This window comes from Rhinichthys klamathensis, unplaced genomic scaffold (assembly GCF_029890125.1).
Source record: "Rhinichthys klamathensis goyatoka isolate OS25496 unplaced genomic scaffold, OSU_Roscu_1.1 h1tg000318l_1, whole genome shotgun sequence".
Taxonomy (NCBI): Eukaryota; Metazoa; Chordata; class Actinopteri; order Cypriniformes; family Leuciscidae; genus Rhinichthys; species Rhinichthys klamathensis.
In genome coordinates this window covers 1,969,832-1,995,360 of record NW_026606834.1, presented here as the reverse complement: position 1 = coordinate 1,995,360, position 25,529 = coordinate 1,969,832, and the positions used below count along the sequence as shown (strand labels likewise).

The window sequence follows — 25,529 nt, the reverse complement described above, 5'->3', positions numbered from 1 at the left end:
TTTATTCCTGTTTTCTGCTTATGCATATTATAAAGCCAATTGGATAAATTAAGCAGCTATAATTGTGTGGGTGTGTTGGTATGGAGTGTGGTTTGTATGTGTGTAATAAAAAAATTGTGTGTGTGTGAGTGTGTATGGAAGCTTGTTTCCGCCACAGAATGAAAAATAAAAAAGGTAATTGCGACTTTTTATCTCACAATTCTGACTTTTTTTCTCACAATTGCGAGATTTAAAGTCAGAATTGCGTAATATAAACTATTCTGAGGGGACAGAAGTTAGTCTTTTTTCCCCTTAGAATTGGCCTGATAACTCGCAATCGCGAGTTTATATCTCACAATTCTGAGAAAAGATGTCAGAATTGTGAGATAAAAAGTCTCAATTCTGTCTTTTTTTCTTGCAATTGCGACTTTATTTCTCAGAATTGCGACTTTATATCTCACAACTGCGACTTTATTTCTCATAATTGCGACTTTATATCTCGCAATTGCGACTTTATTTCTCATAATTGCGACTTTATATCTCGCAATTGCGACTTTATTTCTCATAATTGCGACTTTATATCTCGCAATTGCGACTTTATTTCTCATAATTGCGACTTTATATCTCGCAACTGCGACTTTATTTCTCATAATTGCGACTTTATATCTATGCGACTTTATTTCTCATAATTGCGACTTTATATCTATGCGACTTTATTTCTCATAATTGCGACTTTCTCGCATTTGCGACTTTATTTCTCATAATTGCAAATTTATATCTCGCAATTGCGACTTTATTTCTCATAATTGCGACTTTATAATTTGCAATTGTGACTTTATTTCTCATAATTGCGACTTTATATCTCGCAACTGCGACTTTATTTCTCATAATTGCGACTTTATATCTATGTGACTTTATTTCTCATAATTGCGACTTTATATCTCGCAACTGTGACTTTATTTCTCATAATTGCGACTTTATATCTATGTGACTTTATTTCTCATAATTGCGACTTTATATCTCGCAACTGTGACTTTATTTCTCATAATTGCGACTAGTGATCGACCGATATATCGTCCGGCCGATATATCGGGCCGATATTTGCGGTTTTTACGTGTATCGGAATCGGCCGATACGCGGCTGCTGCGTTCGCCGATAGTTTTTTCCCGGCATTATTTATAGACAGGCGTCCACAGGCAGCTCTGTGCTGCTGGAGACGCTGCAGTTCGTGCAGACCCTGCACTGTCCCTCCCCCACTAGCAGAGTGCAACCTGCGCTTCAAGATAACGGTAACTTTTAAACTTTTAAAGCATCTTTTAACTGTTTGACTGCTGAAATATTGTCAAACACTTTGAAAATGGAAACACGTTGCTCTATAACTGTTATGTGGTTGCAACTATATAGCTAAGCAAGTTTGTGGGTCCAAATGGAAATCGCGAATGACTCGTCTATAAAACTGCTTGCTTGCCATTGTATTTAGGGAGCTGCAAATTGCTGTAGGCTATCCGTTCAGTATGCATTAGGGCTGTCAATGAATATTCTAAATACGAATATATATTCGAATAGTTTAAAAAAAACTGAATTTTAAAGGTGAAAATTAATATTCGAATGTGGAAAAACACGCTCGCGGTAGCAGACTAACGTTACTACAGCACAGCTCGCTCGGAGCGCTCAGTGTCGGTTCTATGTACTGTGAAACTTCAATTAATGTATTTGTTTCAATCACTGAATGAAGCCTGCTATATACCTTAAATTGCTTGCACAAAACTCTTGATCAGCACTCAACATTTGTTTGTTGTTGTTCATTTAAACCGGTATGCGCGGAGAGCGTGAGGGTGAGTGCGAGAGAGAGAGAGAGTGCGCCTGCGAGTCCGGGCGAGCCAGAGTGAGCTCTGCGGTCTTGGCCATTAGTTGATTTACTCGTTTTTTTTGTAGTAATACGTTGTCAAATATGTTTAAACTCAAATAAGCTACTTAATACTACTAGTTATGTCTCTTTGTATTAATTTGTCCTGTTATTGACGTAATGCGCGTCATTGACCAAATACACGACGATATGTTCAAATATGTTTTTTTAGAGGGAATATACAAACGCCATTTGAGCAATTTTGACAGCCCTAGTATGCGTACGGTAGCTGTTACGAACACTGGTCATAGGATTAAGTAATACCAACGTTGTTCCGTGCTTTTTGTGGGATATTTATTCAGCGACCACCTGGCTGAGGTTTGGACGCGTGTGGTGTGTGTCTCCCTCGCTATCGCAGTGATATTAGAGACTAGACATGCTCATTTTATTTTATGTAGAAAATTTAAACCATGGCAGTAAATAGTTCGTTACTTTTAAAATGAAGTACAGTGTGCACTGTGCACTTTATTATGCTGGTTGCTACTGTGTGCAATAGTGTAATTATTTTATTTATGCTTAAATATTTATTTTCAGCAGTGAACTTTTTTTTGTTCTACCTCATGTTTTTAATATTTGTTAAATATTGTTTATCTACTTGTTCTTGTTCTACCTCACATGTTTTTAATATTTGTTAAATATTGTTTTTTTACGTTAAATAAATGTTACTTTTATTAAATTGAGACCTGTAACATTTGTTAACATCATGTCATTTTTATGATGTAAATTGAGGGAGCAAAATGTATCGGCTCCAAATATCGGCTCAAGAAAATCGGCAGCCCGTATCGGTCATCGGCTAAGGCTGATGGGAAAAAAATCGGTATCGGTATCGGTACTAAAAAATCCATATCGGTCGATCCCTAATTGCGACTTTATATCTCGCAATTGCGACTTTATTTCTCACAATTGCGACTTTATATCTCGCAATTGCGACTTTATTTCTCACAATTCTGACTTCATATCTCGCAATTGTGAGATAAAATGTCGCAATTATTTATTTATTTTCATTCAGTGGCGAAAACAAGCTTCCATAGTGTGTGTGTGTGTACTGCGCCCAAACAAAATCTTACTGAAAGCTCATTTTTTGAGATATCAATATCAAATTTGGAACACGACTTGTTTAGATTTATGGCTTTGATTTTCAAGCAGTTTTAGAGTTCAACATGTTTCATAAAATATATATTTTATATAAAATATTGTTCATAAATCATTTTAATAAACTTAAACCTCTATAACTTTTTTTTACTTCAACAATAATCTGCCTTTTTTACAGATGTTTTTGTCCACTGTTGTAGCTTTTTTGAATTAATGCACAAGGGTTAAATATAAAGTCTGCGTGTCTCTGTGTGAATCAGTTTCATCTACTACACACACACTGAAGCGCACATGATGCTCGTGGTGTTTCTAGCATCACTATATGAGGACATGAACACATGAACTTCATCTCTAGAGCTGCCCTGAGAGTCACTGCATTAAAATGCATCATTAAAGAAATCATTGGCATGCATGTTTCTTCACCGCTCCATTGGCTAGACCCTCAAATCCATCGCTGACGAAGTAAACCCGGTGTCCCGAGGCCAGACCGACCCTCACCGCTGACCTCACCGCAGCGTTCATGCCGGCGGCTGGAGCGCCCACGTTCAGGATGGCCATCGAGTAGTTGCTCTGAGATCAAGATTAATAACATGAAACCAGGATATAATGTAATATAGACAATAACCAAACCAACCCTTCACTGAGCACCAATAATCTGCTCTTTTCTAATGGACGTCAATGGAGGATCTGTGCATTTTAAATGGAATTTTTCAAAAATATTGGAAAAAAATGCTGTTACAGTAAGACACTTACAGGTGAAACTCAAAAAATTAGAATATTGTGAAAAGGTTTTCATAAGCTGTAAGCCATAATCAAAATTATAAGGCTTGAAATATCTCACTTTGCATGTAATGAGTCTATATAATATATTAGTTTTACCTTTTAATTTGAATTACTGAAATAAATGAACTTTTGCACGATATTCGAATTTTTCAAGTTTCACCTGTAGATAGTGAAACTTTTGTCGTTTTAGAGAGTTTGACTTTGTCTAATATTTGATGTTAGCATCATTGATTCTGTTATTTATCACTGTGTGGCTGCTTTGAAACAATCTGTATTGCATAAAGCGCTATAGAAATAAAGCTGACTTGACTTTAAGATTAGGATTTTATGATGCATAAGCCCTGATATCTTAGCTACAATAAAAATGTATAAGTACCAGTGGCAAAAAAATGATTTGAATGTAAAAGTTTACAATTTTGTATATAATGCTGTGAAATGAGAGTTAGTGCTCGTGTGTTACCTGGACCACAGCAGGTTTGTGATACGCCAGCAACTTATAGATGTTCCAGTTGTTCTCAAAACTCCTGTAAACAGTATCATTAGATTCATTATTACTCGCTTGTGTGGAGATCAGTCAGCTCAAACTTTGACCTCAGCAGGGTAATCTGCTAACTAACACAGATGATGATGATGATGATGATGAAGTTCACATGCAGAGCTTCTCACCTGCCCCGTAACTGGATGGCTTCTTCAAACCGCTTCTCGTTCATGGCCCTCTGAACCTCTTTAGTCTGCGAGAAAGAGAGTCAAACTATTCTCTTAAGGCAAGATATACTTGACAAAACTATTGTTTTTCATGCACTGGGGTTTTCATAATGTTGAGATTTTGGGCTATTTTGCTTCCATAACATCCCAAATACACATTTACAGGTGAAACTCGAAAAATTTGAATATGGTGCAAAAGTTCATTTATTTCAGTAATTCAACTTAAAAGGTGAAACTAATATATTATATAGACTCATTACATGCAAAGTGAGATATTTCAAGCCTTTATTTGTTATAATTTTGATGATTATGGCTTACAGCTTATGAAAACCCCAAATTCAAAATTAGAATATTGTGAAAAGGTTTTCATAACTGTAAGCCATAATCATCAAAATTATACCAAATAAATGCTTGAAATATCTTACTTTGCATGTAATGAGTCTATATAATATATTAGTTTCACCTTTTAACTTGAATTACGGAAATAAATGAACTTTTGCACGATATTCTAATTTATTGAGTTTCACCTGTAAGTGTTTATTTTATTACACTTTATTTGTGTTTACAGATTTCAATTTCAATCTTTATCTTTAAAGGTCAGAAATCTCCACTTCAGCAGATTTACACACACCAAACTTTAGTTTCATTCCTATCTATACACTGAAGGTTTGTTCATTTATTATTCGCCTGATTTATAGAACATGTTATACATAAAATATATATATATATATATATTTTTGGTTGTTGATAGTCTGATTTCTGGAGTGATAAAAAGAAAAATCCAAAATCCTCTCAGTTAAAACTTTTAACTCTAATATGTCAGCAAAATCAAATAATTTTAAACCTGGCTTTATCCAATGATTTTTTATTATTATTATTATTATCCAATGCTCTGGGAATTTATGCAAAGTCCTGCATATTTAATTAGATGATGCCTCATTGCAAATTTAAACATAACATTTCACAAAAACATGTAATACAAAATTGAATGTCCTTTAGTGTTTAATTAACTACGGAGGTATGGGATTATCAATTAGTTTTACATTTTACCCTATTCACTTGGTGTCTTGCCTTAATGATGTGAGAAATTATTAGACAAAAATTTAGAAATTAAATTAGACAACAAAAAAACCCCCAAAAGATTGCTTGTCAAATTCATTAGTGCATTACACATGAACTGTTTGGTATATCAAATACCAATTTTTTTTAAGATTACCTGACCCAACTTTGGTGAAGTTTGGATGATAGCTATAAACATGCAGAGTAATAATAAGCAGAAAAGCAAATGATTTTCCTTTAATGTTTGGCTGTATATACAGTAGAGACTGGAGTTATGATTCTGAAAATTCAGCTTTGATCAAAGGAATAAATTACATTTTACAATATATTCGGTAAGACTTTACAATAAGGTTCACTAGTTAACATTAGTTAATGTATTAACTAACATGAACGAACAATGAGCAATACATGTGTTACAGTAGTTATTAATCTTTGTTAATATTAGTTAATAAAAATACAGCTGTTCATTGTTGGTTCATGTTAGTTCACAGCGCATTAACTAATGTTAACAAATACAACCTTTGATTTAAATAATGTATTAGTAAATGTTGAAATTAATAACTAAGATTAATAAATGCAGTAGAAGTAATGTTCATTCTTAGTTCATGTTAACTAAGGTAGTTAACTAATGAACCTTATTGTAAAGTGTTAGCATATATTCAAACAGAAAACAGTTCTTTTAGATTGCAACCCTCATTCAAGAAGAAAAACCAACAAAAAACAGTCCACTATTTAATATATATATATATAAATATAATAGTGCTGCCGCGATTAGTCGACTTAGTCGACGTAATCGACCATGCAAATTAGTCGACGCCAATTTTTTTAGTCGACGTGTCGTTTTACTATTGACCGCATATTTATTTTTGGTCTCCCGTCTCAAACGGCTCACTGTAATTCAGCTCCACACACCAGTCTGTGCGATGTGCGCACCCTGCTGGTTAATCTGCCATCCTCTTCCTTCCCCCTCCCCCGCCTTCACTGCTTTGATATGAAAAATTGCGGAGGCAGGTGACGGTGCTTTCTAGGGGTGCACGATTCAGAAAATGTCACGATTCGATTCGATACCGATTTTTTGTCTCAAGATTCGATTCAAAATCGATTTTCGATTCAAAAACGATTCTCGATTCAAAAAACGATTCGCAGTATATAAATGTAGTTTACTTTTTCCTGTGATTGATTGCAGTAGACACAATTTAAAAGAAAAAAACACAGCAAATTAAATGTAGTTTGATATTACTTTATATGACTTCCTACAAAAATAAAAACTTCTGCAACTAAAAAGTGCAAAGTGCCAAGGTTTGGCCAGCTTACATTTAATTTAAGTTTAAAATAAAACTTAAACAGAAGCTTTTACATTTAGCTTTAAAGTGCTGTAGTCAGATCAAACAAACAATTATGCTAAATGTGGTTTAAGGACTACTTCAGCTACCAGGCTGACTGTTGAAATGTGAACTCGACTGGGCACATTGAACTTCCTAAAAATATATACTAATGTCGATAGAACCCTTGCGAAATTATTTTAAATAGATTAAAAAAAAGCCACCGCTACTGGTAACATCTATGGTTAGATTGATTTGTTTAGATCCAGTGAAGTCGTTCATAGGCGTAATTTGCGGGTATCTCCAGTTAACTAGCAGAGCATTTATTTAGTTCGCTATTAAATAAGAGATCTGTTGTTTTTGAAATCAAGCTGAGCGCTCGTGTCCGCTGCTATCAGTGTCATGGATACAGTGTTCTCTGTGGCTCGCGCAGTCTTCACTCGGACGCGCGCTTTAATCTATCGCCGTTGTGGAGACTCCGGTAAAATCACAAAATAAAATGCTCACAAACGTGATGAACATATTCGGTTTTGATGAGAGAGAGAAAACACTATACGAGTGTGGTTTTAGAACCCATAACCTCGGACACGCTTGGCAACAGATCTACACAACTCAAACATAAGATCTGCGGATCGATGCATTTATTCACGGGTTGAGCAGAGAGGCTGCACAGTTTGACCAGCGGGCGGCAAGAACTTGCAATGTATAACTATTCATCAGACCGGCCCTCGCAGCCTCGAAACACTACCGGACCACTGGTAAAAGTCCCGACTCACCCGATTGCCACTCCACCCGTGCACGCCATAAAAAAAAAAAAAAATGAATCGATTTTTGGAATTCTATGAATCGATTCTGAATCGGTAAAGATTGAATCGCGATTCAAATGTGAATCGATTTTTTTGCACACCCCTAGTGCTTTCACACTGGGCTCGTTTGCTGCGGTCCGAGCCCGCGCGCGATTGTTCCCGGCGCCCCCCCCCCCCCCCAGCGTTGGTCTGGTTTCACACTCAACTTAATTACCGAACCCTGGTGTGTTTGCGTGCATCTTACGCAATCGCAAACGTACACGGCGCATGATAGAAAACAGAACGCGGGTCAATATATATATATATTTTAATTAATTCTGTGCTATTATGCGCAGCTGAGTGAACAACACAGGTGCGTGTGTCGCATAAGGTGGCCTTCTGCTGCTTGCAAATTGACTCTTTTGAGGAGACACTTTTCCAAATGTGTTGCCCTGATTCCACGGGCTAAGCGCCAATACACTGCAGACTCGCTCTCGCTCGTATCCAAGGTAAATCATCAACACTATCATCCCCTACAAGTGTTTTATTTAACTAAATACATAATCAGCTAAAACGCGCACCCGAGTCCGTGTTGCTTTCACATTCACGCGAACCGCGGCACGGACCCGGCATGCACGCAAGTGTAAACGAGAGCTGCATATCTGCGTGCCTGCCTGCTTTCAGCGCGATTTATTATAAGGCAGAGCTAAGCGTAGTAGGCTAGTCCAGACTCTTTCAATTCAATTCCAATTTATTTCTATAGCGCTTTTCACAATACATATTGTTTCAAAGTAGGGGTGGAACGGTACACAGAAGTTACGGTTCGGTTCATACCTCGGTTGAGACATCACGGTTCAGTATGATTTCGGTACAATGGAGTGAAAAGCAAAACAAAAATGCAGAAGGTATTTTTATAAATGTCTTAAGCCTTGTATTTTTTAAATAAGTTTTATTAATAAAGGCATAGAACCAGTTTATTTGTAGTGCACTGACAATAATAAAAAGATGAAAAGACCTTGAGATATGTTTGGTAATTGTACCTGAATGAATTTAAAATTAATTTACTATTTCAGATCAATATATTTGTTTTCCTTCATTTTAGTTAACCCTAACTTTATTCTCATCTGAATTATAAATAGTTGATTTCCGTATAAAATAATACTACCATTCAAAACTTTTGTTAACAGTTGTAGGTTACAGTTCGACAAGAGTTTACAGTGTGACAAAAGCACAATGTAGTGTTTTATTGCGAGTGTACACAAATATAAGTAACAATTTGCAGTTTTAATGAAGTCCTGTATAAAAAAAATTACGGAGTATGTTTTTATGTTTCCACTGTTCGATCGCGCAGGAGAGATCATTCTCTCTCTCGCACGCGCGCGCGCGCACACACACACACACACACACACACACACACACTGTTCGATCGTGCCCGCGCCTCTCTCTCGCACACACGCGCGCGCGCGCGCACACACACACACACACACACACTGTTAATCGCGCCTCTCTCTCTCTCTCTCTCTCTCTCTCGCACACACACTCCAGCATTGCAATCTTGATCACAGTCTTGATCGCAGCCCGCGTTCACAGTCACACCAAAAGCGAATAAAGCGAAATTTATCGCTATTTAAGAGGTTTTTTTGTACCGTGTATTCTCCGTGCAAATTCGTGCACCGAACCGTGACGCCCGTACCGTTTCGGTTCGATACGAATACATGTACCGTTCCACCCCTATTTCAAAGCAGCTTTACCTAAAATGCATGAGTGCATCTACTTTAGCCTACAATTCACAGTGATGTTATCAGTTATGCATTTCAGAAATGTACATATAAAAATGTACAGTAAGCTAATGCATTAATTTAAGGCAGGACAAAGAGCTAATTTAAGTAATGAATACATGCATGTTTGTTAATAGAGGATTAGATTAGAACTCTGACTAATGGTATAGCCTAATGGAAATGCAGATACTTATGCTTAGATTGTTAATACATAATGTTTTTCAACAGGTGACATTTTATATTTTGGCCCTTCAGTTCAAAATAAAATGGACACAACGAAATGACAAACAATGTTTTTTTTTTAATTAGTCGTTTAGATTAGTTGACTAATCGAAAAATTAGTCGAAAGATTAGTCGTTAGAAAATTAGTCGTTAGTGGCAGCACTAAAATATAATATTAATTATATAATATATATCTTACCAGACATCTCATCTCATTTTGTAATTGATGTAATACCTTTTATATGTCTGCAAAATTTAATAAAAAAAACTTGTGAATAAAAAGCGGTGCACTACTGAAGACTCACCATCTCTACGGCCTCCATGAGCGGGAGACGCACGGCCTGGTTCCCTGATAGGCCGATCACACAGGCGGGGGTGTCCGGTCCCGCCTCCAGCAGGGCCACCACGGCCTCGACACCCATCTTACTGCTCTACACACGAAACACCCACAGCCTCACTTCAACATCACTACTCAAAACTAATGTTAGGGTTTAAAGGTGCACTGTGGGATTTTTAGCGGCATCTAGTGGTGATGTTGTGAATCACACCCAACAGAAGTTACGGTGGCCGACAGGAAGTGATGTCGTCACTCATGTCGTCATATTCGCTATTACTTCAATGCAAGTGAACAAGCGCGCCGTTATTTGTTGCGTAGTGACGTGTGTGTTCAAGTAAGCCAGATATGAGCAGATTCTGTATTTAATATATCATGAGGACTCACGAGTTGCGTATTTGCGCTTAATCCGCGTAGATTTGGTTTACACGAACTTCCCCAGCAAAGATAGTGAGTAAACATAGAAAAGGGTTTCTGCAGGTTTAACAAAGTCAAATTTAAGACTTAAGACCTTTTTAAGACCATTATGAATTAAATGTAAGACCTATATCACGACATTAAAAAAAGGAAACGCAGAGTCTCAAAATGACTTGCAAAGTAAATAAATTTATTCAAACTGAACAGTACTGAAGACAGCTTAGATGGATGCACAAAGCTGATTGGCTGTTGCATGTTTGTCTATTTTGTAGTCGTAATACAGCGAATTATACTTGGACTAGCGAAATAAGAAACTACAACACCACGCAATAAAAAAATAAAACATTCCAAAGCGCCGCGGGAGCGTTTCAATGAGATTTACATGGACGTAGAAAAATTAAGAGCTGTTTAAAATGATTTAAGACCTAGAACACAATACTTCAGCAAATTCAAGACTTTTTAAGGCCTTAAATTGTGATTTTGAAATTTTAGACTTTTTAAGACCCCGCGGAAACCCTGCAGTGTTTTATTCGCTGACTTTAGCTATAGCTTCTTTGCACGAAGAGCAACATAGTGACGAAACGCGTTTGTCCGCTCAGGGCCACCGTAGAAACACGTCGATGTAAGGCGACCCGCGGTGTGTGTAGAGAGAAATGGCTCATTCTAGGTCATTTTAAGGTCTTTATACACCACTGAAGACATAGTTATGTATATGATATTGCATTTCTGTCAACAGATCCTCCTAAATATTACACACTGCACCTTTAATTGAAAGTGTTTATTTACCAGGACTCTGTCGAAGGCTGAGGGTGTGCCGCCCCTCTGGACGTGACCCAGAACAGTGACCCGAGTGTCATAACCCAGACGAGACACAACCAGCTGCACGCAAACACAAATCACATGGTCATTTATACACATCTGATTGGTCAAGAGCTGCTGATACTGATTTTATTGGTCTCTTTTTTTCACCACACTTATTTCTAGGGAGCTTTATACAATAAGGCAGCTTCATAGAAAATAACAGTGTTGCAAAATTGATCAATTTATCAAAAAGACTTAAAATGTCTCTATAGAAGATTTTTTATCAGAAGACTGTGGACGCTTGTTTCCACCACTGAATAAAAAAACAAGAGGTAATTGCGACTTTTCATCTCACAATTCTGACTTATTCCTTGTAAAAAGTTACTAGTTAAAAGTTACAATTCTGACTTCCTTTCTCTCAAAATGCGAGTTTACATCTTGCAATTTTGAGTTCATAACTCGAAATACTGACTTTTATTGTGAGATATAAATACTTATATATACTTTTTTTTGTGCAATTGTGAGTTTATTACTGGTAATTCACTTTTTTTCTCTCAGAATTGTGAGATATAAACAGAATTGTGAGTAATAAAAGTCTGAATTGTGAGATATAAACTCAAAATTACAAGAAAATACCTTATTTTAACAAACCTTATTTTATTTTTTGTTTCATGGTGGAAACAAGCTTCGACTTCATATCACTTCTAGAAAACATGGCTAACATTTAATAAGTTCCAACTTATGGTAAATTTTATGAAAACACTAAAGCAGGTGTAAATAATATATATGGGAATTGAATTAGCATGTACTAAAAAATTACTTTAAAGTGATAGTTCACCAAAAAAATAAAAATTCTGTCGTCATTTACTCTCCCTCAGGTTGTTTCAAACTTGTATACGTTTTTTTCTTATGCTGAATACAAAAGAAGATATTTTGAAGAATGTTGGTAAATGTCGGTATTGATGTCCATAATATTTTTTTTGTCCATACTATGGAAATCAAACTTTTTGGTAACCCATATACAGGTGAAACTCGAAAAATTTGAATATCGTGCAAAAGTTCATTTATTTCAGTAATTCAACTTTAAAGGTGAAACTAATATATTATATAGACTCATTACATGATATTTCAAGCCTTTATTTGTAATAATTGTGATGATTATGGCTTACAGCTTATGGAAACCAATATTCTAATTTTGAATTTGGGGTTTTCATAAGCTGTAAGTCATAATCATCACAATTATTACAAATAAAGGCTTGAAATATCTCACTTTGCATGTAATGAGTCTATATAATATATTAGTTTCACCTTTTAAGTTGAATTACTGAAATAAATGAACTTTTGCACCATATTCTAATTTTTCGAGTTTCAACTGTATTTTAAAATATGATGTTTTGTGTTCAGCAGAAGAAAGAAATCCATATCCATTTAGACGGTGAGTAAATGATTTTGTGTGTCCTGTCCCTTTAAGAGCTCATGTTGCGAGCTGAAGAGCTTCACTCACGTCTTTGATGTAGTTGGAGGTGATGGCCTCGCCGCTTCTGCTGATGGCTCCTTCAGCGATGATGATAATGTTCAGTCTGGATCCTTTACTGCGGCTCTGGGCAAACACATCCAGCAGTTGAGTGTTAAAATGATATGGAAGTAAAACTGGGCTGTTGTTATCTTAAGGAGTTATTTCTATCTAATGCACTCTATTGGGGAATCACTGACCTCAATCAGAATCAAGCATTTCAGAGAGCCATGTAATAAAATACTAATATAGGTGAAAAATCAGGGCCTGTGACGACCTCTGCTGCTGCTTTTGAGAATTGCAGTTTGGTACCGGAGCCCACTAATTGCCTCAATTGGCAGTCAACTGGAAACACCTGTGACCGTGCCTTAGACGCTTCTTAAGAGATCACCAACTGAGCCAAGGGAGAGGGAACTTTGGTTTTGGACTTTGCTTTTGAACTTTGCCTTTTGCTTGCGTTGTATTTTGTTACTTTTTGCATTTACATTTCAACTTCAACATTGCATTACACTTTCGACCATGCATCTTGCTTTACACACTGATCTTGCTGATGAATACAGAAACACTTCTATTTTCTTTAAATGTTTTCATTTTATTATTTAGTTTTGTCTTACTTTTGTAGTTAAATAAATATTACTTTTGAGCTTACAATTTGGTTTACGTGTGTCCCTTGTTTTTGTTGCTTCCCTTGAGCCAAGGGTCGTAACAGGGCCCGTATTCATAAAGAATCTTAATGTAAAGAGTCGCTCCTAGTTACAGAATTCTAAGTAAATTCGTAGAAATGTGGGCGTTTACTCTTAAAATTAGTAGTAAAGAAAAAAGTAATTCAGAAAGAATCTTAACCGTTAAAAGAGGTCTTAAGGTCCAAATTGTTAGGAGTACGGACGAGGACTTTTAAGAGGCTTAAGAGTTTCTTTAGCAGAGGAGAGATGGCAGAAAGATGAAGAGGGAGAAGAAGTGTGTTGCAATCGATGACAGTGAGTTAATAAGACGCTATAGATCGACACCCGGCCCGAATGTTCCTTTAAGGATGGCCTTGTGTTCGTCCACTAACTGGGCTAACAGTAAACACTGTTCCTCTGTCCAGTCCGGCTTTCTTGGTTTTGATTCCATGTTTGTTACATTCAAACCAGCACTTAAATAGACATGACAGCAATCAGTGTAATTGGAAAGAGTGGAGCAATTTTTATCATTCGAAGCCAATCAAATACCTTATAGGAAATGAACAGCATGGTAAATAAAAAAAAGGATTTATATACACATATATAATGTGTGTGTGAGTGTGTGTGTGTGTGTGTGTGTGTGTGTGAGTGTGAACGGTCAAATAGGAAAAATTACGCATGTAATTTCAAAGTGAAGGCTTAGAATAGACCCTATACTTCAAATCACTCTTTTTTTTCCTTCTTGGACAACCAACCAATCACAGTCTTCAAAAGATTGTGTCACACATAGCAACGGGGTCAGCCCCGCCTCCTCACTAAGATGAACGTTGTTGTCTTTTCCTTACTCAGAGTTGCTCTCGGATCGGTCCCGAATCGCTCTTAAGCTAAGACTCCTACGTAAAAGCTTTTAAGCTAAATTATTCTTGGAATCTTTATGAATACGGGCCCTGATCTTTACTAAAATTACTAAAACTTAAATAAAAATAATTGAAAGCTATATAATAATATAAAAAATGACAAATTATAAAAGCTCATAACAAAATTTCTAATGCTTAAGCTAAAATTAAAACAAAAACTGATAATATAAAAATAAGGTTACACTTTATTTTAAGGTGTTATTGTTACAGTGTAATTATATATGTAAGTACTGAGTAATATTAAGCAACTACTATAGGGTTAGGGTAGGATTAGGGTTTGGTTAGTTGCATGTAATTATGCATAATTTACTGTTATTACTATGGGAAGTACATGTAACAGTAAGAACACTGTAAAATAAAGTGTGACCAAAAATAAAAGTTAATTCAAAATAATCATGAAAATAACACTGCTCTTATAACTCTTATGAATCATGCCATTAATAAGTTATAAGAGCAGTGTTATTTTCGAATGAACTTACTTAATACAATTAACTTACTTAACGGCATCATGTGTGCTCCACCAGTGTGTTTAATGGTCTATAAAGGAGCTCACCTCTCCCAGTCGAGCGCACATGAGCTCTTCCCAGCCGTCCTCAGGAGGAGCTTCAGGGATGAACAGCCAATCGGCTCCTGACGCCAGAGCCGACACCAGCGCTAGATACCTGCAGGAGAGCAGTGATAATCATAATGCTTTCTAAAACCCTAAAACATCACCTAGGCTGGCTTGAGGGAGAGTAAATATCATTTTAGGGTGAATTAACCCTTTAACTCAATCTACTTGCAATCAAATAATTCTCTGTAGGGCACAGAGTTCTCTTACTCGCTCACAGCAATAACAGCAGCAGTGTAGCAGATCTATTCCAACATGACTAAACATAGCAATATTGTCATATCCATAACCATACCAAACACACTGAGAGTTGTCATGACAGGACTCAAATTCTGACATTATTATTATCTCAACCTCATCAAAACCTGTCAGGAGGAGTAAATCATGGCAGAATTTTCATTATATAAACAGCAGAGCATTTAATTGCAGTAGAAAATCTAAAACTGAAATGAAAATGAATTCTATACAGATATATATAAAAAAAAAAAAAAAACTACTTAAAAGCAAAGAAATGCACAAAAAATGACAAAAAAATTAACTAAAATTAAAAGGAAAAAGGATTTTTTTTTAAATAAAGGTAAACTGAAATAAAGTATTTATAAAACTTAACCTTTTTATTTGAGGTAAATTAGAAATGTTGCCTTGGCAACTAACAGAAATAAAAGTTTATAGAAATATAATTTGAAGTACCGTACCAAAATGACTAAAACTGAAATAAAAATTAAAGCTAAAACAACAACAACTAGTAAAGTTAAAAAGCAAACTAAAACTAAAACAGAAAATTAGCAGTATTAAACATGTTGATAAATACTGTAATATTATATAAACAATACTGAAAATAACTGTTGCCAATAAGTTCTGGGTGGTTGCTAAGGCACTGTTAGAATGTTTGGGTGGTTGCCAAGATGTTCTGGGTGGTTGCTAGGGCACTGTTAGAATGTTTGAGTGGTTGGCAAGATGTTTTGTGTGGTTGCTAGGGCACTGTTAGAATGTTTGGGTGGTTGCCAAGATGTTTTGTGTGGTTGCTAGGGCACTGTTAGAATGTTTGGGTGGTTGCCAAAATGTTTTGTGTGGTTGCTAGGGCACTGTTAGAATGTTTGGATGGTTGCCAAGATGTTTTGTGTGGTTGCTAGGGCACTTTTAGAATGTTTGGGTGGTTGCCAAGATGTTTTGTGTGGTTGCTAGGGCACTGTTAGAATGTTTGTGTGGTTGCCACAAGGTTTTTGTGTGGTTGCTAGAGCACTGTTAGAATGTTTGGGTGGTTGCCAAGATGTTCTGGGTGGTTGCTAGGGCACTGTTAGAATGTTTGGGTGGTTGCCAAGATGTTCTGGGTGGTTGCTAGGGCACTGTTAGAATGTTTGGGTGGTTGCCAAGATGTTCTGGGTGGTTGCTAGGGCGCTGTTAGAATGTTTGGGTGGTTGCCAAGATGTTCTGGGTGGTTGCTAGGGCACTGTTAGAATGTTTGGGTGGTTGCCAAGATGTTCTGGGTGGTTGCTAGGGCACTGTTAGAATGTTTGGGTGGTTGCCAAGATGTTCTGAGTGGTTTCTAGAGCGTAAACATGATCTCAAATCTAAACATGTTTGTAATTTCCCCATGATCTTCTTGGTGTGTGTGCGGCGCAGGGGAAACTCACCCGCAGTGGCGACCCATGACCTCCAGCACAAACGTGCGCTGATGGCTGGAAAAAAGATCAATAACACAGTGAGCACATCAAATGGAGAAAACTTGTCTTAATGTATGTACATCTGCCTACGTGCAACTGTATACTGCTGAAAACAGTGTGTGTGTGTGTGGAGGGGTGAAAGGAGAACAAGAGAGACGAGACGAGACGAGACGAGAATTCCACACATTCCTGAACAAACAACAGGAAATCAGTCGTCAGTCGCAGACAATCTCCCATTAATTATATTTACTTATCTACATATGGTCTATGGTCTTATAGCCAGTGTCATTTGAGGATCGTTGAGATACAATTATAGTTTTTAATAATATTTTGGATTTTATATTTTCCATTTTGATTTTAATTTTAGTTAAAGATTTAGTCATTTTGTTGTGTGTTTTTGTCATTTTAGTGTTTTTTGTTTTTATTTTTAATATGCCTATATAGTTTATTTTTAGTTATTTTAGTAAATCAAGTTAAAAAAACAAGTAAAATAAAAAATTTATATATATATATATATATATTTCAGTTTTACATTTAGTTGTTTTAGTACAGTATCAAGTTAAATTAAATTAAAAAGTTTACTTTTTTAAATTTTATTTTAGTTTTAATTTGTTTTCCATTTTAATTTCAGTTAAAGTTTTAGTAATTTTGTTGTTTTTCTGTCATTTTAGTAGTTTTTTAAAATGTCTATATAGTTTGTATTCATTTTTATTTCAGTTTCACATTGTTATTTTAGTACATCAAGCTAAACTAAATAAAAGTTTACTTTTTATATTTTATTTTAGTTAACGTTTATTTGTATATTTTCCATTTTAATTTCAGTTAAAGTTTTAGTAATTATGTTTTGCATTTCTGTCATTTTAGTAGTTTTTTAAAAATGTATGTAAATAGTTCTTCAGTTTTAGATTTTTATTTTATTACATCAAGTTAAACTTAATTAAAAAAGTTACCTTTTTTAATACTTTATTTTAGTTAACGTTTATTTTTATATTTTCCATTTTAATTTCAGTTAAAGTTTTAGTAATTTTGTTGTTTTTCAGTCATTTTTTGTATTTTTTTTTAAATATGTGTAAATAGTTTTTAAAAATTCTTATTCAGTTTTAAATTTAGTTATTTTAGTACGTCAAGTTAAACTAATGTCATGATTCTGCCCTCTTGTCATTTCTTTTCTCTAGTCTTGAGGCAGGATCATGACAGACCCATGTTTTGTGTGCAAGCACATGGTCTTGTGTTTTGTGCCATGTGCTTGTGTTGTCTCGTTATCTTACCCCGCCCCCTTGTTATCCTCGTCTCGTCATTATTGTCTAGTCAGTTTCACCTGTCCTTGTCTAGTCAGCTTCACCTGTCTTTGTCATTAGTGTCTCCCTTTTTAATCCCCTTGTGTTTGCTGTCCTGTGTCGGTACATTGTCAACCTGTGCGTGTTATTCTTTGTGAGAGTCCTGTGAGTACTTTGTCTGAATATTGTATTAAGAATTGTGAGTTTATGTAGCTGTTTGTTTTCTTCATCTTGTCTTTATCAGTCAGTATCAAGTCCTAGTTTATTTCCTGTCTTAGTCTAGTTGTACTGCCCCATCTGTCCTGTTTTGCCCCCTCGTGGGTTTTTGTTTTCTGTTTTGTCCTCAATAAATTGTGTGTAGAGCAATCAGTCTGCTTTTGGGTTCGTCTATCCTGCAACCTCATAACAACTAAATAAAACAGTTTACTTTTTTATATTTTATTTTAGTTAACGTTTATTTTTATATTTTACATTTTAATTTCAGTTAAAGTTTTAGTAATTTTGTTGTTTTTCTGTCATTTTAGTAGTTACAGCTAGTAACTTGTCTAGTTTTTATTCATTTTTATTTCGGTTTCACATTGTTATTTTAGTACGTCAAGTTAAACTAAATAAAAAAGTTTACTTTTTTATATTTTATTTTAGTTAACATTTATTTTTATATTTTACATTTTTAATTTCAGTTAAAGTTTTAGTAATTTTGTTGTTTTTCTGTCATTTTAGTAGTTACAGCTAGTAACTTGTCTAGTTTTTATTCATTTTTATTTCGGTTTCACATTGTTATTTTAGTACGTCAAGTTAAACTAAATAAAAAAGTTTACTTTTTTATATTTTATTTTAGTTAACATTTATTTTTATATTTTACATTTTAATTTCAGTTAAAGTTTTAGTAATTTTGTTGTTTTTCTGTCGTTTTTAGCAGTTTGTTTATAAATGTGTGTATATAGTTTTCATTGTTTTCTCTGAGCTCAGTGGACCTGGTGGCGGTGGTGGTGATGGCGTCGATGATCTCAGTGATGCGGTTGAGGGCCGAGTCAGCGCCGATGGTCATGTCGGTCCCGCAGAAGTCATTATCGATGGACCCGACCAGACCCACGATGTTCAGGTGCCCGTGCTGACGGGCCGTTTCTGCCGTGATCCGACCTGTCAATCAGGAAATATAGTTCACAACGATCCACAGACTTCCTTCTGTGGGCAAATATTTAGTTCATCAACATTTTCAATAAGTGTTTTCGAGTTAGATAAGTAGCATTTAGTGTTATTTTATTCAATTCAATTCACAATTATTTGTATAGCACTTTTCACAAAACACATCGCGTCAAAACATCTTTACAGAAAATGCACGAGTCCACATTACAGTTTAGAGTCTGATATCAGAGGAAACTGTCTAAGTTATGTATTTCAGAAATGTGCAAAAATTAAAAATCACAGTTAGCAGTTATTTTATCCATTCAATTTCTGTCTAATTAGGACTATACTTTTTCATGCCAGTTTTTATTTTAGTTTTATTACTATTTTGAATTACTTTTATATTTTTAGTTTTCTTGTTAACTTCAGTTGCATTTGTAGTAATTTCATTATGTGCTTTTGTCATTTTATTAGTTTTTTTGGTTTTAATTTAAGTTTTAATTTAAGTAATAAGTTTTTATTTATTTTCAGTTAATAATTTGAGTCTTCAATTTAATCTTATTTCAGTTTATTGCAAAGGCAACATTCCAACAATTTTAATTTAAGTTTTTCAACCAATATTTATTTTTTATTTCAGCTTTATTTCAATTAACAGAAATGTGTTTAAAGTCCCCCTGTGATGTAAATCCAGTTTTTAATGTAGTTTATATGTCTATGTGGTGTTTTTAATATGCTTTAAGACAAACCATGTGTAGATTCATAAGTCGACAGCATTGCTGAGTATTTTCTGCTTAAACTGCAGTGAACCAAAGACAGTCTCAAAAACACGGTTTGAAATCGCTGGTGTTTCTGACGTCACAAACGACCTTGTAACCAATCAGATCAACGTGTGATCGTCAACCAGTGGATCTCTGAGCTGAGTGAGTGAGTGGAGGCGGGGCTCATTTGCATATTCATAGAGCCGCGTATACTAAATGAGGCAAGGGTGTCGGGTTACATTCAAGATATTTTAATGCATGAAGATTTATTTTTTTTCAAGGAAAAAACTTTGAAATATGTAATTTTGGTGATCAAAGATGAGGTTTAAGGGATAGTTTTAGGTTTAGTTAACAACCATAATAACATTGATGCCACGTAAAGAAGATAAATAATATTAATTTATTATTAATATGAAAATAAGGAACAACTTTTTGCAAGTAACTTGTAGCAGAGCGAACTAGCTGACTGTAGCTGAACTTTATATTATGAGTAGTTTGTATCTTGGGAAACGACTATTTCAAAATGGTTTCCTGAACACTGATGAGTCAATGACTTGCGTTGACACTTTGATACAGCTTTCATAAAGATTTATGATTCTTATCCTGAGGAGACTTTACTGCCCGACTGATCATTCACGAGCTTGAGTCCGCTTTCATGACCTTACAATACGTCTATTTAGGGAGATGCATATGAACATTTTGGTTGATACCAATAATTATTTTTATTTGAAAGCCAATAACCAATACATTAGCCGATAAATCTAAATCATAAAATCTAAATAAAAAGGTTTTTCTATAATTTGTATGAGCCTGATTTCAAAAACAAAAGTCTCACCATTAAAATCCATATTCCAAACACACAATTATAATGTTCTCCTAATGTGCCTTTATGACAGACTCGCGCTGAAAATGTTGCACTTCACCATATTTTCCTTTTTGAAGTGATTCCAATCATATTTCAAGCAATTCAAAACCATCACGTTGAACAGTGTGCATCTGAAGTGTCTCAGCTGAAGGAAATAATACATTATTTATCAGCTTTAATATATCAGCCAAATGTTCTTATCGGGCCGATAACGATAGAAAAACTGAACACATGTTGGCCGATATACAGGTGAAACTAAAAAAATTAGAATATGGTGCAAAAGTTCATTTATTTCAGTAATTCAACTTAAAAGGTGAAACTAATATATTATATAGACTCATTACATGCAAAGTGAGATATTTCAAGCCTTTATTTGTTATAATTTTGATTATTATGACTTACAGTTATGAAAACCTTTTCTAATTTTGAACCTGGGGTTTTCATAAGCTGTAAGCCATAATCATCAAAATTATAACAAATAAAGGCTTGAAATATCTCACTTTGCATGTAATGAGTCTATATAATATATTAGTTTCACCTTTTAAGTTGAATTACTGAAATAAATGAACTTTTGCACCATATTCTAATTTTTCGAGTTTCACCTGTATCATGCATCCCTATTCTTTTAGGATATAAAACTCTAACAGAACGGCAAAAATAACGACTAAATTTCATTTTTAGTGGCGACGTACCTTTAAAATAGCATATAATGTTAAACTATAAAGTGAAAAGCAAAGCTGTGTTTTCCACATGCTGGTGTGGTTTGGTACTAGCCTGGGAAAACCCAGACAACTTCCGGCAAATTTAGATTGCTCGGGAATATATTAACAGAATAGGTACCTGTTAGTTTTAAAATAATTACATTATAAATAATTTGCTTGTATATCTGGTTGTACCCCTTTATTACCCAAAACCTAACATATTGTTCCCTTATACTACACGGAAGTACACTATAATTACAGAAACGTACACCGTAATTTCGGTTTACTTGTTTGCGGGTCGTAATATAAAGTGTTACCATATTGTTTTTAAAACAGATGCAAAGGTATCAAAGAATGATCCCATGAAACACATGTCATATATTCCACTGTAAAATCTGGGCTTTTTTTTTTTTTTTTTTTCATTAAAATTCCTTTCATCTAAATAGCATGAGACGTTGTGGCTTTTCCTACTCTTGTTTCTTCATATTTCAGTCCAATTAAATTATTAAAATTTGTTATATTTATTTTATAATAAATCCAAAATGAAAACATATGAAAAGAGCTATAAAAGGGAGTGGAAATGAGCTAATGAGTGATCCTCTGCAGCCATCTACTGGTTATAGTGGTAATTTCATTTCATTTTCATGTTAAATGTGTGTTTTCCTAGCCTGGGAAAACCCAGACAACTTCCGGCAAATTTAGATTTGCTCTGAAAGTTAGTCTGGCAAAGAGCTCATTCAAGCCCATTTCCAATCAGAAGCGTTGGGGCGGGCTTTACACGATGACGACAGCGCTGGGATTTTGAAGCAGATTTTGTAGCCTACATTACAAAGATGGATGCCGCCGTCGAACATCACTCGTTCCAATCAGCTATCGCGTCTGTTTTAAGCGATTTGAACGTTTCCTTTTAGTTAAAAACCGAGCAAAGAACAACACTCGGAGATGTGTCTCCGCCGCTCTGCATACGTCATCTCCTTCATCGCTCTGATTGGGTTTAGGTCTATCCGCGACGTCCATTGGTGATGCTCCTCTGGAAATGATTTGTCTATGATGCTTTGCCAGACCATAACTCAGTTACAACTGAGAATGGTCTGGTTTTAACCAGGCTAGTTTGGTACCTTTCTCCACCAGCTCCTGCAGGAGTCCGCTCCACTCCGAGCGGAAGACGTGTGCTCCGGTCAGGCTGCCGTCTCCGCCACACACACACAGGTTACAGATGCCACGCTTCACCAGGTTAAAGGCCGCCGCTAAGCGTCCCTCGCGCGTGGTGAAGGCCTTACAGCGGGCGCTGCCGATCACCGTCCCTCCCTGTGGAGGACAACACTGAGGTTACGCCTGCGCATCATGATCAGACGTCTTTAATCATAGTTATTATTTGCAATGCTTCAGCACAGACATAAATGCACGTCAGCGCTGCGCCAGAACAGTCGCATGCATCACAGCTTTAAAGGAGACATGAGACAGCCGTCAGCGCAGACGGGGTTTATCGAGCTCACACACACACACACACACACACTGTTCACCCAGAGAATGAAAATACTGTCTTCATTTACTAATTCCTACATGTCATTCCAAAGCTATAAGCTGTTATTAAACACTTTTCTGTCTACATTAGGGGTGTAATAATATATCGTGTCACAATATATCACAATACAAAAATGCAACAATATGTATTGGAAATAAAGACATCATCAAAGTAGTCCATGTGACATCAGTGGGTTAGTCCATGTGACATCAGTGGGTTAGTCCATGTGACATCAGTGGGTTAGTCCATGTGACATCAGTGGGTTAGTCCATGTGACATCAGTGGGTTAGTCCATGTGACATCAGTGGGTTAGTCCATGTGACATCAGTGGGTTAGTTAGAGTGTGTTGAAGCATCGAAAATACATTTTGGTCCAAAAATAACACAAACTAGGACTTTATTCAGCATTGTATTGTGTTCCGGTTCTGTTGTGGATCCGCGTTCAGTGCCGCCGCTGACGTAAGACGCTGCTGACGTGTGTCTGGTGTGTGTGTGTGTGTGTGTGTGTGTGTGTTCTGGTTCTGTTGTGGATCCGCGTTCAGTGCCGCCGCTGACGTAAGACGCTGCTGACGTGTGTCTGGTGTGTGTGTGTGTGTGTGTGTGTGTGTGTGTATTCTGGTTCTGTTGTGGATCCGCGTTCAGTGCCGCTGCTGACGTAAGACGCTGCTGACGTGTGTCTGGTGTGTGTGTGTGTGTGTGTGTGTGTGTGTGTGTGTGTGTGTGATTTACAGATATGAAAACCTTTTCACAATATTCTAATTTTGAATTTGGGGTTTTTCATATCTGTAAGCCATAATCATCAAAATCATAACAAATAAAGGCTTGAAATATCTCACTTTGCATGTAATGAGTCTATATAATATATCAGTTTCACCTTTTAAGTTGAATTACTGAAATAAATGAACTTTTGCACGGTGTTCTGCTGTGCTTCTGACTGGATGTAACCGGATCTGAGTGTCTGATGCTCTTACCAGCTGAATGATATTGGTGACGCTTTGCCAGTTGGCCAGTTTAATATTGTCTCCTCCGTCCACCAGTCCTTGATACCCCTGAAATCAAAGTGAATCCTCACATTAATCCTCATATATCATGATTTCAAGTGTTTCATCATCCATACACCAGCACAGACCGTGAAAGCATGATGTTGGCAGTACCTCATACACCAGATACACCTTGGCGCCCACATAGATGCCCATCCGGGTCACGGCACGAATCGCTGCGTTCATCCCTGACAGAGAGCAATTCAGTCCAAGCCTTTAATCCTCATATTCAGAAGTTTCATTACATGGAAATGATCATGCCAACAATAATCAATAATAGTGAGTAATCAGTTTCTGGATTTTAATACAGTGTATATTCACTGACACGATTCCCCAAAACCTGTCCATTCAAATATTATTTAATAATATTCAATATAATTATATAATACTACTAGTTTTTATTAATTAATTAAACTGTTTTTTTAAATAATTTTATTTAGTGGCGTCAAATCGTTTAATCAAACCGAGGTTCCCCCGTGAGTCCTAGAGCTCCTCCGGTTTATCCAAGGCGTCCAATAGATTACTTAGGCTTTGAAAAATATGATACACCGGTGTTTTGCCAGATGAGAAGTTTATCTATGTATCATCTTTTTAGAATTAGACTTAAACAAACTTTATTGTCATTCAACTGCACATTCACAATATACAGTTGAGCGAAATTTCATTGCAAGGCTCCGAAAATATAAATAAAAAAGACGGTATAAATATAAGTATGAGCAATATAAAATACAATGAGACAATTATGACTAGTGCAAATATCTGTAGCCGCAGGATGTATTGGAGATAAATGGACAATATAACATTAAAATTACTTAGTGCAAATAGGGTTCACAGTGACCATGTAAGTTTTTTACTTACATTTAAAAAAATGGTTTTAGTTAATTATAATAACCTTGTCTGGCATATAGTATATCAGCATAATCATCATATCAATAACAGTAGCCTATAGAGCAAATGGGGGTAAAATATGCTACATTTATATGGAAATAAAGCCACAATATAAAAACAATAAAGCTACATTTTCTATGTGAAATCGACTGTCCTTAACCGGTTCAGTCAGTAAGATTCACTGTTCATCTGGCAGATCCAATACTGTACTTACTGTACAGATGTAGCTTACACTTTATTTTAAGGTGTCATTGTTACAGTGCAATTATATATGTAAGTACTGAGTAATATTAAGCAACTATGTACTTACTATAGGGTTTGGGTGAGGGTTAGTTGCATGTTATTATGCATAATTTACTGTTATGGTAAATACAAGGATAGTTACCCAAATCTTCTAGAATAATTACGACGACCGGTGGAGCAACAGCCTGAACATGCAATGCATGTTAAACTCAACATCAGCTGAGAGAAAGTGTATATCTGACCAGGTGACAGTGCAGGTCATTTTATAGTTTATTATAAACCTCCTTTTGCGTTATGACATGAACAAACACGCTGCCTATATAACGCCGTGTTATATTAGTCATCATTATATTAGTATATCAGTCATATTCACTAGTGTAAATGCGTTAAGACAGTGTGTGTGTGTGTGTGTCTGTGGCCCTGCGTCGCGCGTTCACCTTGCGCGTCTCCTCCGCTGGTCAGTGCGGCGATCGCTCGCCCCGCGCCGGTCATCCGCAGCTTCTCCAGCCCCGCGGAACTCATTCTGCTCGCGTCGCGTCGCGTCGATGTCTTCCGCGGA

At 36.0% G+C, this 25,529-nt stretch overlaps 1 protein-coding gene across 1 annotated transcript in view; it reads right to left on the bottom strand.

Moving 5' to 3' along the window:
• The window catches only part of pfkla (phosphofructokinase, liver a), a 41,893-nt gene extending 16,364 nt beyond the window's left edge, over positions 1 to 25,529 (bottom strand). Inside the window, exons 1-13 of the mRNA XM_056271341.1 lie at positions 25,408 to 25,529; positions 23,954 to 24,027; positions 23,771 to 23,848; positions 22,394 to 22,583; positions 18,801 to 18,966; positions 16,520 to 16,564; positions 14,829 to 14,937; positions 12,688 to 12,783; positions 11,169 to 11,261; positions 9,937 to 10,062; positions 4,427 to 4,491; positions 4,221 to 4,284; positions 3,401 to 3,547 (exon numbers count right to left, since the gene is read on the bottom strand). Of these exons, the coding sequence (XP_056127316.1) occupies positions 3,401 to 3,547; positions 4,221 to 4,284; positions 4,427 to 4,491; positions 9,937 to 10,062; positions 11,169 to 11,261; positions 12,688 to 12,783; positions 14,829 to 14,937; positions 16,520 to 16,564; positions 18,801 to 18,966; positions 22,394 to 22,583; positions 23,771 to 23,848; positions 23,954 to 24,027; positions 25,408 to 25,492 (1,338 nt within the window). The 5' untranslated portion in view covers positions 25,493 to 25,529. The remainder of the gene's footprint in view (positions 1 to 3,400; positions 3,548 to 4,220; positions 4,285 to 4,426; positions 4,492 to 9,936; positions 10,063 to 11,168; positions 11,262 to 12,687; positions 12,784 to 14,828; positions 14,938 to 16,519; positions 16,565 to 18,800; positions 18,967 to 22,393; positions 22,584 to 23,770; positions 23,849 to 23,953; positions 24,028 to 25,407) is intronic.